General features: G+C 35.6%; 2 protein-coding genes across 2 annotated transcripts; both read left to right on the top strand.

Moving 5' to 3' along the window:
* The first annotated feature begins 1337 nt into the window (after window positions 1–1337).
* LOC117339971 lies at window positions 1338–7321 on the top strand. The gene is made up of 3 exons (XM_033901737.1): window positions 1338–1549; window positions 6591–6595; window positions 6894–7321. The coding sequence occupies exons 1-3, from the start codon at window positions 1338–1340 to the stop codon at window positions 7319–7321; spliced, it is 645 nt and encodes a 214-aa protein (XP_033757628.1).
* Window positions 7322–7809: 488 nt separating this feature from the next.
* On the top strand, window positions 7810–9647 carry LOC117339876. Its single transcript, XM_033901623.1, has 2 exons — window positions 7810–8494; window positions 9220–9647. The coding sequence occupies exons 1-2, from the start codon at window positions 7810–7812 to the stop codon at window positions 9645–9647; spliced, it is 1113 nt and encodes a 370-aa protein (XP_033757514.1).
* Window positions 9648–18829: the final 9182 nt, after the last annotated feature.

Genomic DNA, 18829 nt, shown 5'->3' with positions numbered 1-18829 from the left:
AAAATAGTCATCTGCGTGTCCTTCACATTTCAGTAAAAGTCATTACTAATATCAAGTTGTTATGTCATATCACGCTTGCTTCCTTGATATACTTTAATACCTGGTAAAAGCAGATCGCGCCGCTAACGTGGCATCATTATTTCCGCCAACTGGTTTTAAACTTCATTTTACCGATAAACTTCATTTTACCGATTTTGATTTAACCATCTGTACCTAAGGTTTTACTATCAAAGTAGGAATATGAATGGAGTCAATTTGTAGACAAAGTATTACATCCGATTAAAGCATTTATCACCTTGCTTTAGAGAGAATCGCCGAGACGAAGTAGTCCTTGCACGTCGTAGATTTGGCCATACATAAATAACGCATAATTACTTATTGAAACAGAAGGACCAGCCTCAGTACATCGCATACAGTGATCATGAGCTGTTTAACAGTAAAATACATTTAGTTGGATAACATTGTTGTACAAGAAACCTTTCTATAACACTGCCATAAAAAATTGAACTATCTAAAATTTGTCGGTCTGTAACAAAAGATATGATTAACCATAACTACATTTATAAATTATTTACGAGCGTGAACCTATATAGATTTTTACATATGTCGTTTATTTGATGTTATTTTCGTTTTATACTCATGTTTTCGCCCGAATGACCTTTACAATGTTGAGTAGCCGTTAAACTTGCAATAACTAACCTAAAGACTATAATCAAAATTACCCTTGATATTTTTCAGGTTTCATTGTTTTTATCGTTTAATAACGATTTAAGTCAAAAGTTTCAGTTTTCAAAGCAGTTTATATAAAAGAAACACATTTAAAAACACCAACAGAATGAAATAAATTTCATATACCGTACGTGTAATAAAATCAAAAATCAATCACAAATCACCTACAACGTCAGAAACATTGTTTCGGGGGTAGAAGTTAAGCTCGGTCAAACTATATTAAAGAACGTTAAGAGGGTCAATTGTACTCAATGACGGACTCCTAAACCATTTTCACCAAAAACCGATTCTAGTGAAAGGTCACAAGACGGCTGACGCTCCCTTACAAAATATCGTGATCTTTCTTTCTGATCTAGCCCAAACTACTTCTATATGCGACTACATATTGGAGGTGTGATGTCAGCCGGGCCAAAAGATAAGATTAAATAATAACTATTTGAGGACGTTATAGCTTCAATAGTTTGAATGCTGACGATATGATTACACAGATCTTTTCGAGGTACCTAATGACCATGCGTATGACTTGAATCTTCAGTCTGACGGTTGAAATCCAGCTTGAGCTCGGAAATCAAGCGCCACATTTCCCGGACCGTGACCATGACACTCCAATGGTGTCGGATTGGCAGGACTTCAAAGCCAACGTTTACCGGAGGATCAAAGGTATGGAACGTCTACTGACCGAGAAGGGTGAACGTATTGATCAACTGGAGATAAAACTGGCTAGTCAGATGACTGAAATAAAAGGGTTTAAACAGGGGATGAAGTCACTGGAACAAGCAATCATAGAAAAAGATAAGGTTATGGATAAATTGTTGACAAAGTGATCGGACCTTGGGCCAAATATCAATCTCAGTTCGACTCCAGGTCAACCTGAATCAATGATTTTTCACAGACATCATCTTACAAGTGCCAACAAAGACTGAATTCAATACGACCCTGAAAAAGTATTCGATTTGACACATGAATCTGTTGTCAGTAATACGCTTACCTCACAACCGTCAATTGCTAAACACAAATCACGACAAACTCGAACGAGGACGACATTGCTTAACATACCGACGAAGAGTCATTGGAGGAATCGAAAATTCGAAATTCCAACAAATACGTCAGTATTTACAATGTATTATAAACAACTTTCTATCTTTGTATATTAGTTCATTTTCTTTACGAAAATTATCAAATATTTTTATATTACAAAAGTATGTATTAGATAAGGTATTAAAATATTAAATTCCCTGTTTTTTATGAATCGTAACTGGTAAAGTAGATCACGATGGGCTATTCATATACATAACGCATTTTCATGCATAAAGATCCAGTAACTTCCCATGAGAATTAATTTCGATTTACACGTAAAACGCAAAATTCGTAAATTGCTAAATTCGTTTATGTCAAAAACAGCAATGCTGTGCACTCATTTGCCCATAATTATAGTTATACGCTAGCTGTTATTTGTGATGTAAAACCTACATTAACAATACTTTTGATTTTCCCCTGGTTATATGTTGGAAATTCTCTATATGATTTCTATGTGATATCCTTCTAAAATTATAACGGTACTATAGCCATTAGGTACCGTGTACAAAACTGAAATAACTTCTAAATAACAATCATATATATATTCGAAATACGAGTTCTTGCCCTGCAGGTGACGAATCGTTTTCACCCAGACGCAGATCTGCCGTAGCGTTCCACGTGGTCCTTTCTGGAAATAAGGAAATGTATAACGATGACGTGGTAGTGTATATATGACCAAGAGACAATGGACCAGGGTGACGGATACAACCCGGGGGACGGGATCTACACTGCTCCAGGCACATATGTCCTCGAATGGACTACAACTTGTAACTCATTACTGTTTTACAGACTCTCTTAGAGGTCAATGGAACTATTAAAGGACAACCATTGACAGATGCTTAGCACGTGATCGATTATCATCCAACTACAGCTGTGGTCGTCCTTAGACTGAAGCGGAGAGATTCTGTCCTCATCCGGATGGGGACACCCTACGGACATGGCAGACTTCTGAGTGGTAAAAGCGTTGGATATTCTACATTCTCAGGCTGGAAGCTTGATTAGTTTTCGGAAAACTACTTTGATTGCTATTAAACACGTAGTTTGTTCGCGATTCAAATGAAATGTTCAATATTAACTTCAAAAGTTGATATATTGATTTGCATTTCTTTTAATAAAAAAAAATGCTCAAACTTATAGTAAGTAATTATTATTGTTTCCTGATCGGCTTACGACACATTGGGACAATATGGCTAGCAACTGATAGCAAAACAATGTCACAAAAAATCCAGAGGGTTAATATCAAACCATTGACATATTTTTATAATTGAACTTTCTACCCATGATTCATGATTCATTATTTACTTATTGAAATAGAGATTTAACACCGTAGGTTAATGAAATCTTATACAAGTGCTATACTGTTAATAGTTCATCACTTTTATGCACTAAGGCTATATCATGTCAGTTACTAAGAATGTGTATCCGTCTGTACCTCTCCAAAGTCCGGCCAGGGTAACTTCGTCTCTGCGTCTGTGTCTATAGTATTTATAGTATCTTATCATAACATGAATTTCTCTTTATTAAACACGCGAAATAACACCTTCCACTACGCTGATTTGGTGGTATTTTGCTCGAAAGTCGCTCGCAATAATGAAACATTTTTGTAAGGTCTGCATTTAATTTCTTCTCTCGCCGGTACATGTATAACTAACCTAATTCGAGGAATTGAGTGATTTGGTTGCTTAATTGAAATACGAACGTTATATGTTAAACAGAATCTGTCATTTGTTTCCCTTCATATTAGATTGTTGATACTCGTTTAGGGTTTTTCATTTTTCCTCGAAAGTGGCTGCCAAAATTGAAACATTCAAAACTCGTATCATGTAGCTTATATGAAGGGAAACTCCTGCCTTTTCATTACCATGTATTCGTATGTCAAGGAGCCAATTAGAAATAGTACAAGAGTATATAACGGTGTTAATAATTTACAAAGCGAGATGTAATCAGGATTTTAAAGACTTCGTAAAAAAAAACATAAAAAAAAATAGATAGTTATTCCTGGTTTATCATTTACTGATGTATAATAATAATAATATGAAGCCGGAATTCATGGTTACATCTATGGTGGCTTTATTATGATAATACTATGAAGTAGGTAGAGTTATAAATACAGTGATACGAGGTTATTTAATGTATAAGAGTTCAAGATAACTTAAATCAATGTTCATCTGTATAAGAAAATAATGCTGAATTTTAATAACAAATAAATATCAAGCACAAAACATACAAATTGTTTGCTGTAGATACTGACATTTTCTTCTATAGTGTTACTTTGTGCTATGATGCATCAGCGAACAGTTACAAATCAAACCTGAAAAGTAACCATGACGTTACGGGACAACATAACCAAATCAAAAATAGATTTTGTGGATTTTCCCCGTTTGGGCGGAAGATTTAATAAGAAGGTGAATGCATCGAATTTTATTTGTGGGCTGGGCAATACATGTAGATGTACAATATATAGAAAAAAGTTTTGCTAGCAGGGGAGTTAATCAGTGTAATTTGTTGTAAATGTATGTGAATTTGTGGAGCTGAATTCAATACAAGATGGTGGCCCCCATATCAAGAAAGTTCATATTGGTATAATTCTTAAATATTCTTTTAACAGGATTCTTCAAAGCTAGGGCTGGTGAACTAGGGTTGAAAACTATTTAAGCAGGAGAGCGGGAAAGGTTAACATTATCGTCTATGGAAAATCATTTGGTTCCGTGGTTCCTTAAGCTCACGAAAGTCTATAGCATACAATAGGGACATGTGTTTGACTGGATTGACTTGATTTAAAGGTATAAACACTGTTTTTACTTTGACCTTGAAATGCAAATGGCAGTTGTGAAAGACATCTCACAAATATGACATAAATAGAGAATACGTATGCATGATGAATAAAATCCAATCCAGTCAAACAAATGTCACGTATGCAATTGTGAGCATAATTGCATGGTTCTTTTGTGAAATATATTTCATACACATGAGCTAATTGTGTTTTCCGAAGCATGCATTTTGTGTCGCATGTTTGCTGAAATTTACAAACAGCTTAACAAATTACATGTCAACAGCAAGACACATGGTTAGCCATAATACATGCTAACAATTGATCAAGTTACTTCTTTACTTTACACCACAGTACTGGTTATAGGCTTGTACAATATCACTGGGGTGTATTTAGATTACTCTTATTTTGAAAGGCAAAGTTAAGTACGTGGTGACCTTAACTAGTGATAGCAATTATATATTAGTATAAACGATTCTCTTGTAAATATCCTCAAAGACGGTGTTCCAACATCATAGAGTTACTCTGTTGGGTTTAAACAGACAATCGGTTGGCGGTGCAAATCTCCAAAAACCTGTTTCAGTGCTGACACTTGCATTGACCAAAAGCATAGGAGTGCTCAGAAGTAATTCTATTAATGAAAATCTGATACTTGTCATACGATATTTTAAATTTTTAGTACCAAATAAGGGGGTCAAATCATCACACAATGCATAAATAAGAGATATTGAGTCAGCTATGATATTTCATATAAACATTTCAAATTTCAATGATTCTCCATATTTTGTCGTGACCATGCCTCTACATGTCCACCGTGAAACTGGTACAGAAGATACGACTAGGGAATACATTATAGAGACATACACAAACCACTGTGGAAAATTAGCTACATGTAGCAGCTATGCTTTTGAAATCCTACCTGATAATATTCTTTTGGATCCTTTTGGATACGGACCAGGTTGATATCGGCAGTCCAATTCCAGAATGGAAAGATCACTATCCCAGCAAGTAAATTCAGAATGGCGTGACTACGTTTCCACCGTTTAACGAAAGATTGAAAGTATGAAACGCCTAGTGATCGAGAAGAATGTACGTATTGATCAACTGGAAATAAATCTTGATAGTCAGATGACTGAAAACAATGCAGCTGAAACAGGGATTACGTCACTGAACAAATAAATGACCGGAAGGATAAACTTATTGACGAATTGTCAACGAGAGTATCAGACTTGAAGACAATGGGTGTGGTTCCTTTCAGTCCAAATCAACGGGGATCTCAACAAATCGCCGGATCTCACCCTCCAAAGAATCCGACATTGAAAGCTGCCCTTGGTGACAATCTGGACTTAAGATTCAGTGTTGCGGAAATGTCTCCCTCGTCATTTTATAAGAATGTTCATTATATTTATAAATCTGACGGACACAATAATATTGTGAACATCAAGAGCGAATCTGAATCTATATCAAGCAGTCATATAGCCCATGATAATTAATATTACGAAAGAGGGGTTAATTATATGCCGTTGACACCCCTATGTTAAATGAATGTTTTGATGATATATTTTTTGTATGTTAAATTATCATATGTGTAAAAACATAGGTCTTTCTGATTACTTAAATCAGTCGAGATATCCTACATATGTCGTTGTAGTAATGACATATTGGTTATAATGGTGTTATCGTGTAGGCAGTAATTTACGAGTTTGTTTTTTTGTTTTAATTTTCAAACCAGTTAACCAGAAAAATTATGTGTAATATCAAACTATCTGTAAAATATAGTTTATACAACATCACAGCTAATCCTAGACGTTGATCGAATTATGTTAAAGAGTATTGGAACTTTCGTATTAATAATGAACAGATGATAATAAAGTATGCACAATCACTCGGCTTAATGTCATTTAGCTCCTGTGCGTGTAATTCTGCGCATAAAGACCGTCAGTCTGAAATTAATTTGATTTATAAACCGAAATGTTTTTAATGTCAACATTTGATATCTTGTATTACATTTCAGATTTGGTAAGTGACTCGGTGCAGAATATACAAATAATGAAAATTATAAGATGTATTGAGTGTTTGGGGTGTTGTTGCTCCCCACAGTTTGACCTTTCTACCGACCTACTTTGAGTTTCCTCTGTCGCCTTCCAGGAATAACACTTCAGTCCGATAGTATCAATGACGAGCCCTAGAAGGGCGAACAGCTGTATGGTGAAATTTAATTAATTCTTTCTCTACAGTATCTAACTCTCAATTGGTAATTAAGGTGTAATTTGCACCATTCTACTCGGTCACAATGATGAAAAAACTTTTATTGTAGGAGCCGTCCCGTCTTCTCTTCAGCAGACAGTAGCGTTCCACGTGTTTCTCGCCAGTGACAAATGGGTTGTAAATGATGACGTGGTAGTTTTTGACGAGGTGGCGCTGGACCATGGATATGGATACAAACCGAGACTCGGGATCTATGTCGTTCCCAAGGCGGGCACTTACGTCATTTCCTGGACTATGTATTGTTACGGACAAGAATTGTTCCGGACTCTCCTTGTGCTGAATGGGTCTGTGAAAGGATCGGCATGGACAGATTCCGAGCTGTCAAAAGATATCCATCAAACTTCTGGTCTTGTTGTCCTGGCCTTGAACCAGGGAGTTCATCTCTTTATCCGTATGGGACCTATCTTCGGAAATGGGACAATCTTAAGTCGAAACGACACTGCGATTTCTACATTTTCGGGCTGGAATCTTGATTAAGCAAAATATTTTTACAAAAGTTATTCAAGCAGTTTCATTTTCGAATTTTTAATAAAAGGGATTCAAAAACTGTATGTTATCCTTTTTATAATCAAAAAATAACATCATAACATGTTCTTTTAATGCCCTATTGCAATCAACATTTTTCGTTTTCTGAAATGAATGGTAAAGCAGAAAATGTTTAAAGTATTGTTACTGTTTGGCTAAATTATCGTTTAATTCTATCTGCAGGTGTCCTATGATGTCATATATATCCATGGCAGTTCACCGTACAATGAAGCAAAACATCAATTAATTTAAGACACGATTTTTTTTAAAATGTGTAAGTCTCTTTTGTCTTTCTATATATAATCACGTACAATCACCACATAGACTGATTCTCCTTATCAGTCGTGACCCTGATGTCTGACGTGGAGCTAGTACAAAGTAATAAATGCATTATAGACTTACAAATAATCCATTGACTTCATGGACGATAAGTCGCAACGATGCTTATGAAGTTCGTTCTGTTGGCTATATGTATGTCCGGTACTTTAGGACATCTGAACAGAAGCAAGGGTGATCGCGATACTCAACCTCTGGAACAATTTATCGGCTCAAGTAATCCCAAACAGCAATTGCAAGACCTTGACCTCGAACGTTCATCTCCAGAATGGCAGGCACTTGCAAAATTTGTTCAAATGAAAATCGAGGGTATGGAACGCCTTTTGAGTGTAAAGGATGAACGGGTCGATCAACTCGAGATGTATGTAACAAGTCAGGGTACTGAAATAAAGCGGCTGAAACAGGAGGTGACGTCACTGGAACAAGCAATCATGCAGAAGGATGGAATTGTCGACAGGTTAGTGAAGATGGTATCAGACTTGAAAAGGAGTGTCACGTTAGACTATGTTCATGGTGAACACGAATCACGGCATATTTCTAGATCTGATTTTCTAATGGCTGAAAGCGAAGACGCTGAACTTGGTAGAAGAACGTCCTACCATTCTATACCTGGTGTTGGGAACATGTCTAGTAATCAAAATCGTAGTACAGTGTCGCTCTTCCGTAAAGACAACGAAAAGGGCACCGACCAGCGCCAGAATCAATCTGACGAGAATGTGAGAAAGGTACAAGCTGAGAATAATTCGAGACATTCATCGATTTCGACATTCTCTGGAAACCATCGGAAAGGCAAGTTGATATAATACCGAAATATTGTATAGTTTGTGGTAAATATTTCCTGTTTTGTTTATGATAATATTACAGTCAAACCTCATTATGTCGAAATCTTAGGATTCGAAGACCTTGTTTAACTCGAAGTTAACATTCAGTTCCTATTTTAAATATTCTAGGTAATATGTACCTGGATACCTCGAATACTAAGTGATATCTCGGAATTTTTTTCGTGTCCACATTGACTTCAAGATAATGAGGTTTCACCGTATCGAATGCTATATATATAAGTTTAATATATACTGTGCAACATAACTGTTCATAATAACGAAAAATTATTTCAACATTTTGAAATGTATGTTGTAATAATAACATTAAACAATGTTGATCGCCATTGTAGAATTAACAAAAGATCAATAGACATTCAAATATATTTTAAATACAACCTTAACTTAACATCTTCTTTTATGGATTGGGATTGACAAGTCGAGGTTTGCAACTGAGGCAGTAGAGAAATTGTGCCTGTTAAGTAAAAGCGCAACAAAGAGCTTGACATCCCCTTGAAAACTCGGGATGTCGGATTAACGGTATGGAGAGGAGCGGATTTTACACTTTGTTTATAAAATATTCCCTTAACTCAAAATAAATTTTAAAAAAGAACAAAAGTTAGTTATGTGGTTGGGTAGTACAATATGCACAATTAACAATAAATCATTCGCGTTATCCGGTATTTTGTGTTGTAGGAGCCGTGCCATCTTCTCTTCAGCAAACGATTGCGTTCCACGTGTTTCTCTCCAGTGACAAATGGGTTGTAAATGATGACGTGGTAGTTTTTGACGAGGTGGCGCTGGACCATGGATATGGATACAAACCGAGACTCGGGATCTACGTCGCCCCGGAGTCCGGTACCTATGTAGTTACCTGGACAATGCTTTGCTATGGACAGGAGCTTTTCCGGACTCTCCTTGTGTTGAATGGATCCGTGAAAGGATCCTCATGGACAGATGCTATCCTGACAAAAGATATCCAGCAAACTGCAGCTCTCGTCGTTTTGTCAATGAACCAGGGAGACCATCTCTTTATCCGTATGGGACCTATCTTCGGAAACGGGACAATCTTAAGTCGAAACGATTTAGCAGTATCTACTTTCTCAGGATGGAAACTTGACTGAATGACACATCGCTTACATGTTTGAATTTAGAGTTGATAAAATAGTATCACTATTATTGAAGTGTTTTTATAATCATCAACTTTAAAGTCTCAATTTATATCTGTTTAAGGATCCGCGTAAGTCAAACTAAATTATCTGTTCAAGGCAAGGTAATAATTCGTTTCTAACGAGTTTAATCTATCGCTGTTCTCTGAAAAGTGTAAAGGCCGCGGTGACCGAGTGGTTAAGGTGTTCCGACACTTTATCACTAGCCCTCCATCTCTCGGTTGCGATTTAGAACCCCACGTGGGCCAGTTACCTGGTACTGACCATACTCCGGCTTTCCTCCATCTCCAAAACCTGGCACGTCCTTATATGGCCCTGGATGTTAATAGGACGTTAAACAAAATCAACCAAACTAAATCAAACTGAAGAGAGCGAAATAAGTCTAACCCTGTAGGCTACATATACCAAGTGTAAAAAATATAATGTCAGCAGGTTAAACGACGATCTCGAATCTCCACTCAACAGAGTATCCGTACAGAGCACCTTGTCATTTCTTTCAGATCTGATTTCAGTCGTTGCAATCAACAATATTAAGTGATCACATTTGAACGCCAATCATAACTGTCCACTAAAATATTTTCTCGTGAACTATTTCTATGAAATGTTCCATAGATGCTTAATACTTATTGTGTTGAAAAATGGAAGCGACATAACAAGGTTGTAAGAAATGTCAAAATGTAGATGACACAAAGCAAACCAATTCTTTCCATGGTCCTGACAATGTCATTTGCTTATGGCGTTACTTAACCAGGCTATATATTGAATTAACATGATGTCCGTAGCCTAGTTCAAAGATAAAAAAAACATGTAAAGTGAGTAAATATATACATATAGAAAAGTGAATAGAAAATAAGGGGGGGGGGGGGGGATATTGAAAGGGATATTGCGGATTTACCTAAAGTTTTAAGTAATTATGAAGCGGATTTACCTTAAGTTTAAATAATTATGAAATGGATTGAAGTTTCTTTCATTGCCTTTTTAGAATGCTCCCCCCCCCCCCCCCCCCCCTCCCCCTTTTTTTCTTCAAAACAGTGGAAATTGAGAAGAAAAAAAACATGGTAGTCTAAATACATGAATAATCCAACAGATATATTTGGGATCGTCTGTATTTTTTGTCGATGTAATATTCTATATGTGATATATTGAATCGCACAATATACTCAAATAAACAAAATAACTAAAACGGTTTTCATCAAAAACAACACGCGGCATAATTTAATTCCTAACCGATCCAGTAAAGTACAAACTTGTCATTCGCAGATTGGTTGTCGTAAAACAGTGTGACAATATAGGGATTTACTAATTCTCATTTTCATCAAAAAGGAAATTATCTGAGACATTAACAGTAAAAGATATTGATATACACAAAACATTCAATAGAACACTTTTTCTATCTAAACAAATCAACATTCGTGACTTTTCTGTCTCTCTCTCTCTCTCTCTCACTGCGCATTCTCTTTAATTAAGGATGATGAAATTGTAGCTTTCTTTGATGATCAAGTTACATACATTTTACACCTTTTAAAGAACTGCTCTCGTCGTAATATAATCTTTTTATGCTGCAATGGTTCTAATTTTTGCGCACTTAAATTTCACGAATTGCATACTTTAAGCAGATTAGCGAAATAATGGATAACCGCACCAATATATTTGCCATAGGAAATGATTCATGGAATGAAATGTATTTGTCGCAATTGTAATCAAGCCCAATGCGTCCGGTGCGAAAACAAAACTCTAAAATAAGATAACCACTTAACTATGTGCGTTTACGGTAAGTAATATGGAAGAATGCTAATAAAATCATCTGGTCTGTTCAAGCCGTAAATAGAAATGCGAAAGGACAGGTAATAGTCTATTAAAATACGTTTACTATGATAATCAATCAATATTCAACGTATCATGCCAATTTCCTCTCTTACATCACTTATCAGACAGATTTTGTAACAACATGGTAATAATAACATAAACTATGATGGAAGATGTGAGAGAAACTCTCTCAACCGCAAACATGACCTATATATCACCAATACAATTGGCAGGTTACGAATATGTTACGTCAATGATGGATGTATCATTTTCAATATGAAAACCCTAAATTGGAGGAAAACCAAGGTATGTTAGGTCGTTGGTTGAAATCCAAACAATGAGGAAAAACTGTGGTCACACACATACGAGATAAAATCCATTTACGTGATTCGACGACTTCTTCTTACCATCGAATAGTAACACTTATGTTAATGTATTTTGGTACTGGCTGGAAAATCACATAGGTAAGATTCCTGTCTCCGTGTTGCCGCAGTCACTTATTGAGCAATCGGGTAGTATTTATATTTTGGCTTTAATACAGTTAGATCTTGATTGTTATTTCACACCTCGATTGTAAGTTGACCTCCACTCGAAGTAACATCCACAGGAGAGAACTAAACTTTCTCCTTCTGAAATTTCTTTCGGTGTTCTCCCTTCATTAAAAAAGATTTCGTTCAAGAAACATTATCTGATCTTGGAACCAGTCCTTTAAAGGAGAAGCTGATAGCAATTGAGATAATTTGTTTTTCAAGCACATTTTTCTCTTCCCTAAATGTAACACGTTTATCATTGAAAGCCGCCTGCTTTTTCGCTCCCCCTCCCTTATCGTTTTTATTGGGTTTTTGATGGAGTCTTCGGCGTCACGGGAGATTTGGCAGGTTTTTTTCTGAGATTTCGAAACACCCTGTTTCTTAGCTTCAACAGAAAGTGTACCGTTTTGCACTGTAGAGTGCGACTTGTTATCTAACTTTGGTGAGTATTTAGCAACATCTTTGCTTGTCTTTGGCGCTTCGCCTACGTTTATCACAACACTCCTCTCCTTAATGGCATTGCTATTGGTTGTCGGTTGTTGGTTTGATCCTTTCGCTTTAGCCGACCAGATCCGAAGCATGCCCATCATGCCTTTTTTAGGTTTATCTTTATCTTTATTTCTCTTCTTCATCTGAATGATGGCCAATCGTGCTCGTGTTAGACCCTTGGTATGATCGCTTATGTCGCTAGCATCGTCACGGAGCACATGCCGGTCGTAACACATGTCGGCTATCTTGGCAACCACAACGGAAATGATAATGGCTGCGATTACAATGCATATAGTAGCGATGAGCTTGATCGAGGCGTCGTAACTCGCGCCGGAAGAGTTTGACGACGACGTCGTGTTGCTTCCTACAACAACAAACAAAATCAGATTAGGCTTGTTTTTTATGAATATTCAGCATACCATATTAAGATACATTTATACTACAATCAGAATATGTATGTGTAAAATTGCATTGTATGCAGTAATAAATGCACTAAATTATATCGATAACCCGCTTCTTTAATAAGTGTTGATGCAACAAATAGGCTGAGATCTTCTGAGATGATTACTTAGGTAAACTTAGTCATGCATAACATTACATGGAACACTTACTCTGATTTTTAACATGAGTTTCCCCACCCCAAAGTCAGTGTATGACACAGGTACTCTGATTTGTTAATATGAGTTATCTACCTTAGCCAGTGTATGACAGGTCTCACACAACTAATTCAGCCAATCAGTTGGTGTTTCACCTGAACCAAGTCCCTGAAGAAAATGTGTTTCTTCGGTTTGTAGCTGTTTCCTTGAGTAAATAACACAGGCGATATGTACTTTCTATATACGAGAATAAAGAGTAGGTTCTTGAGATTTTTAAAATAAAAAATATACACTCCTGGCATAAATCGAAAGATGTAGGAATTCAGGTGTAAAAAGGCGGGAATTCCCCACCCTGTGCAATGTAAATATCAGGGTTACTGTCTTCCAAGTACAGGTGTACTCATATCTGCCATTAAACCTACCCAATAACATCATTTTTCTGGTAGGAAACTACTTTAATTTGATATAAATTTCACATCATTTGAACTTCAAATGAGCGATTGAGGGATTGAGTCATTAGTAATAACATATAGTGAAATAATTAGTTGTGTGAGACCTGGCACAGGTACTCTGATTTGTTAAGAGGAGTTATCTACCTTAGCCGGAGTATGACATAGTTTATCTGATTTGTAAATATGAGTTATCTACCTTAGCGAGTGTATGACACTGGTACTCTGATTTGTTAATATGACATAATTAATTTGCTTTGTTGAAAGAGACTATTCCCCCTAACCAGTGTATGACAAAGTTAATCTGATTTGTTAAAAAGACAAAAAAAGGGGGGGGGGGGCGCGGTGGCAGAGTGGTTAAGGTGCCCCGACACTTTATCACTAGCCCTCCACCTCTGGGTTGCGAGTTCGAAACCTACGTGGGGCAGTTGCCAGTACTGACCGTAGGCCGGTGGTTTTTCTCCGGGTACTCCGGCTTTCCTCCACCTCCAAAACCTGGCACGTCCTTAAATGGCCCTGGCTGTTAATAGGACGTTAAACAAAAACAAACAAACATTAATACATTAATTTTCAATCTCATACTTTGAATTCTCATGTTTTGATGATTACCGAATTAAAACTTAAAATCCGATAATGAATTAATTTCGCGAGTATATTCAGAGTATACAAAAGCCATGATGTGCAGAATACTTAACGACAAAGATTTCAACTAGAAATAAACTCTAGGAAGTGCTTTGGTTAAATATTGATTATATGTTATCGCAATGCGAACTTTATAAATCTTGTAGTTAAGGGGACAAATGAAATGTTTTTTATTAAAGTAGTTCTGAAGTAGGAAGACGTATAAATTCTATGTTCTATGTGATTTAGAAACGTCGGTGCATTTTCCTGGAAGGGATGAACGGCTTTCAGTATACCATGTCATTTGTGGTAAATTGCGAAACATTTCTTCGTAAAGCAGAATGGAAATGCTGCCCTATCTCAATACCATTGGTACATGGGCCATTTGCAGTGGATAGCTTGTTACGTGTCCAATAATATGTTACATGTCCTTGTGATAACCCGTTATATGTCCAGTGAAACATCCGTCACAAAATATTCCGAGAAGTTTGGTAGAATTATTTTGCTAAAGGTCATAATCACTGGACAGTCCAAACCATGCCGTTTAATTTCATTGAAACTCACACTCCAAAGTTTAGCAGGACGTTGAATTGTCCCTATCTATACCGACTGAGACGTAGTGATAACAATGTCATATCTATCGCAAAAAAAATCGCAAAAATCGCAAAATACTGTTAGTATAAAATCACACTGTTTCTCTTTCCATATAAAAGGTAAACATGATATTGCAATTGAATAAATTGTCAAGAAAATATTTATTAACAAAATCAAAAGGTCAGGTGCTTTGCTTTTAAAAAATGTTATAGATATGTCTGTGTTAACTGTGAGCATGAGATTATGAACATTAAAACCAGATTACAAATATTTCTTTTTATATATTTTTTTTAACTTTTTTATTAATTGGTACATCTTGATTAATGGAGTAAGTTGTATAAGCATTGATGAGATGAAAGGCCTGTATAATAATGTTCTTTATGTATGTAGTATTAGCAATTTAATCCAAACACTTTCAATTAAGGGTAGTGTGTAGTCAGTAAGGCGTTTAAAATCAAATCTCCTTTACCATAAATAGTCACTTTGCCTACTCTATTTGGTCGTTGTGGCGAAGAGAGTTTGGACAGCGTTAAAATCGAATTACTGGTACACTCACATATGTATTGTAGATAATGGTGAAGCAATTTCATGATTTTATGAATATATGGTTTGAGACTGTATTTTGAGCTGTACTTTAAAAGATATGTGCAAGAACACGGAAATACATTTCCCAATACATAAGGCCCTGTCGGTAATCAAATCGAGGTCTCAAGCGTGATAATAATGGCACTACCAACTGAGCCAAAAAACCATGACCCATTAGCTGAGTGACAAACTGTCGATAGTGTATGAATGACATTGAATCGCTTCTTTTACAGTGCAGAGAAAATTTAGATAAACCAGACCTACAAATGTAGCTGCTACTTTACGGTGCAGTTTATATTTAATTCAGAGCGTAAAATTAGAGAGCATTGATAATGCTTCTGATAGATGGTCATAATCAGACAATTATCAATAGGCATGTTTTTGTAAGTCTGTTTTTGTCGAAATAAGTTACGCAAAATTCTCCACACAAATATGAACGGACTGTTACAATAGCTTGATAACTGATTCCTATATAAGAATAAATTCTAACAAACAAAATTACAAAAAATATTGCTATGAATACAAACATTCTGGCGGGATACTATTCTATTGACAATGCATCTGACAGTAATGTTAAAAACGTGTGATTCGGAGATGCATCCATGGCATTTGATAAACGAATGCATTGTAGAAATCATAATCGGTGATAGTCACACTATTTTTCATGTTTGTGTGCTCTTAACATCCCCTGAAGCCTTATATTTTAGCAAAATAATATCCGCAAACATTACATATTGACGTATGAAAAGACAAAATAAAAAGAAACGCAAATATAAAAAGCTGCGAACTTGTCTATTTTTCCAAACGACCAACATTTGTGACAACGAACATCGGCAGATCTGCAGTATATAAACACAATACAGTTTTTCACAACAAGCACTTCACACAAGCCAGAATCGGTCCTAATCAGATTTTATTTTTTATTTTATAATGCGTACAATGAGCTTTATAAGCATGCCCTACTTAAAATCTTTTATAAAAGCTTTGGCCTGAACAGGGCCGAAACAATCTAAAAAAATAATATTAAAGATATTTGCCGATCCCTTGCAGTGGTGACCTAAACATATCAGTATATGGTGAAAATAGGGTTGTCTAGGTATATATTATTTAGTTTAAATCCCTCAGATATGGGTCATATTTTTTGAACGAACATCTCAAATGTCACAGATTCTGAATGAAGATGCCTTGAAATTTAATAACACAACTGTATCTAAAATATGCTTCTTAACTTAAAAGTAAATCTAAAACAGAAAATTATTTCAGGCAAAATATCTCAAAATATTGCTCAGTTTTATTGTGTAAAAAATCTTATAGGGACTTGGAACTGATTTTAACTTAGATTATGCCACCATGAAAGCAAACAGGTTGCGTTGTGGCATCCATATTGTATCGAGCCAGCATGACGTTCTGTCTGTTTATATAAATAAAAGTCACATCTTTCTTATTTTTGCTTTTAAATGGAGATCGTGATGGGAAGGTACTGAATGTTATTACTTTCATAAACATCAGACAGCTCAATACATGTTTTCTATTCACATGCTCTCTCTCTCTCTCTCTCTCTCTCTGAATTTGGCGGTATAGATACATTTGTTAAAAATTGATTATGAAAGGTTCTATATCAAACTTCTTCATAATTTCAAATATATTTGGAATAAATCCTATTTGTACATCAAAGAGTTAACAAAAATGATCATGAACTAACATAATTTGGTAATAAACAATGACCCACACATAAACTGCTTACTTCGTAGAAACAAACTTGTTCCAAAATAAAAAAAAATTTTTCTTAATTTATACCTCGCTCCAGATATTGAAAGCACCTTAAACATTGAGTGGTTACTGAAGCTGAAGACGTTTTCAATAATCCAATACATTGCCAACACGCATATCTATGCATGAGCTCTAATTATTCAACAGATTTATTTGCATAGCTGTTCCTAAGTTAGCTTCGAAATAAATGCCTGGATATACAACATATTTGATATCGTTCAAACTACGTAGTTGTAGGATTAAGTTCATTAGCATGAATGCCAATGTCAATAAGGTAGTTTAAATTGTCCATTCTTTCCCACTGGACTCTTAATTCCATTGTCAGATTGTAAATTGTAGATAAAATATGTCCCGGTATAGGTTTTCCGGTTTGTACGCGAAATAGCTATTTCTCTAAGACAACATGGTATTGTGTTACCTTGTTTTGATTGCGACCGATCATAAAATAACTTTTAGTATAGTTATATTTTAAAGCCATCTAGCTCCCTTTTTTTTGCAGTAGAGAGAGTGACGCGGATAGTGGTAACGTATCATCTGCTAACAGCACACAAGGTACGTATATATCTTTTATTTCTAACCCGGAATTCTGAACATCTAACTCAAAAGCAAGATCATTTATCATTGTAAGAAAACACTATAAAGATAGCACCCGACCTTGACGTACCCCTCAGTGTATTGGGCACGTATTACTACGCTTGCTGTCAAAAAGTGAATCAGCAAACGCGTAAATATGTAAATTGTTAGATAATACCAATAACATATATATATGTAAGTGCTTTCGTGTCTACACAGATGCTATAACTATTCTGTCACTGTTACTGTATGCCAGGTTTTGTTTACCTTTGGTCACTCAATTAGCATCTTTGGCGTTGTCATACAATTTTTACTTCGTAACTTAAATAAATTAAATCTAACAAGAATAATAAGCATTGCTAGAACAGTATAGATCCTCCGTGTTGTACGTGCCTGTTAAGTAGCTATAAATAGTTCTTTCAACAAACTGTTTACAAACCCATGTATTAAAATCAATTTTTACTGACTAATCAGTTTAGGTAAAACATGCAATGTACACATACCAGTACATTTTGTATGTACACTTCGCGTCAAAAGTCTTTACGCAAAATTTAATTTTACTATATTTTCATGTGTTTTCAGAGAAACGAATTCCTTGAAAACGATGAGTAGCAATTCAGGCAATCGTACTTTATCCTAAAATGGACCTCCTCTTTGTGGCATTTAAGTTTGTGTTTGTCTCTAAATTCTAGCTCACAAATCCCATTGGATAAGGCAATCTCCTGAGTGAATTATCTGATGTCTCTTTAAATTGTATTTGGTAGGAAATGATTTTCCACATACTGCACAACACATACTTTTGGCATCTTCCTGCAGTAAATCTACATCAGAGTCCCTTGTTTCTTCCCTGGACATGTCCATAGCCTGAATTTCAGCATTGAATGACTCGAGCTCTTGCCAATCATCATTAAGGCTGCTAAAACCTTGATAAGCAGCTACCATCAAACTGAAAAAAGGATATACATTTTTTAATTCTATCATAGTATAATGCAAAATATGTACTGCATATTACATAAAAATAATCTTACATAACTAGCTATGTCATATGGAATTTAGTAAAACAAGTTTTATAAATTTAATCAGATATCTATAAAACTATCTATTTTTATCAAAGGTCTCAAGGA

This window comes from Pecten maximus, chromosome 1 (assembly GCF_902652985.1).
Source record: "Pecten maximus chromosome 1, xPecMax1.1, whole genome shotgun sequence".
Classification (NCBI taxonomy): domain Eukaryota; kingdom Metazoa; phylum Mollusca; class Bivalvia; order Pectinida; family Pectinidae; genus Pecten; species Pecten maximus.
The sequence above is the reverse complement of the archived record's forward strand: the minus strand, read 5'-3'. Positions and strand labels throughout refer to the sequence as shown.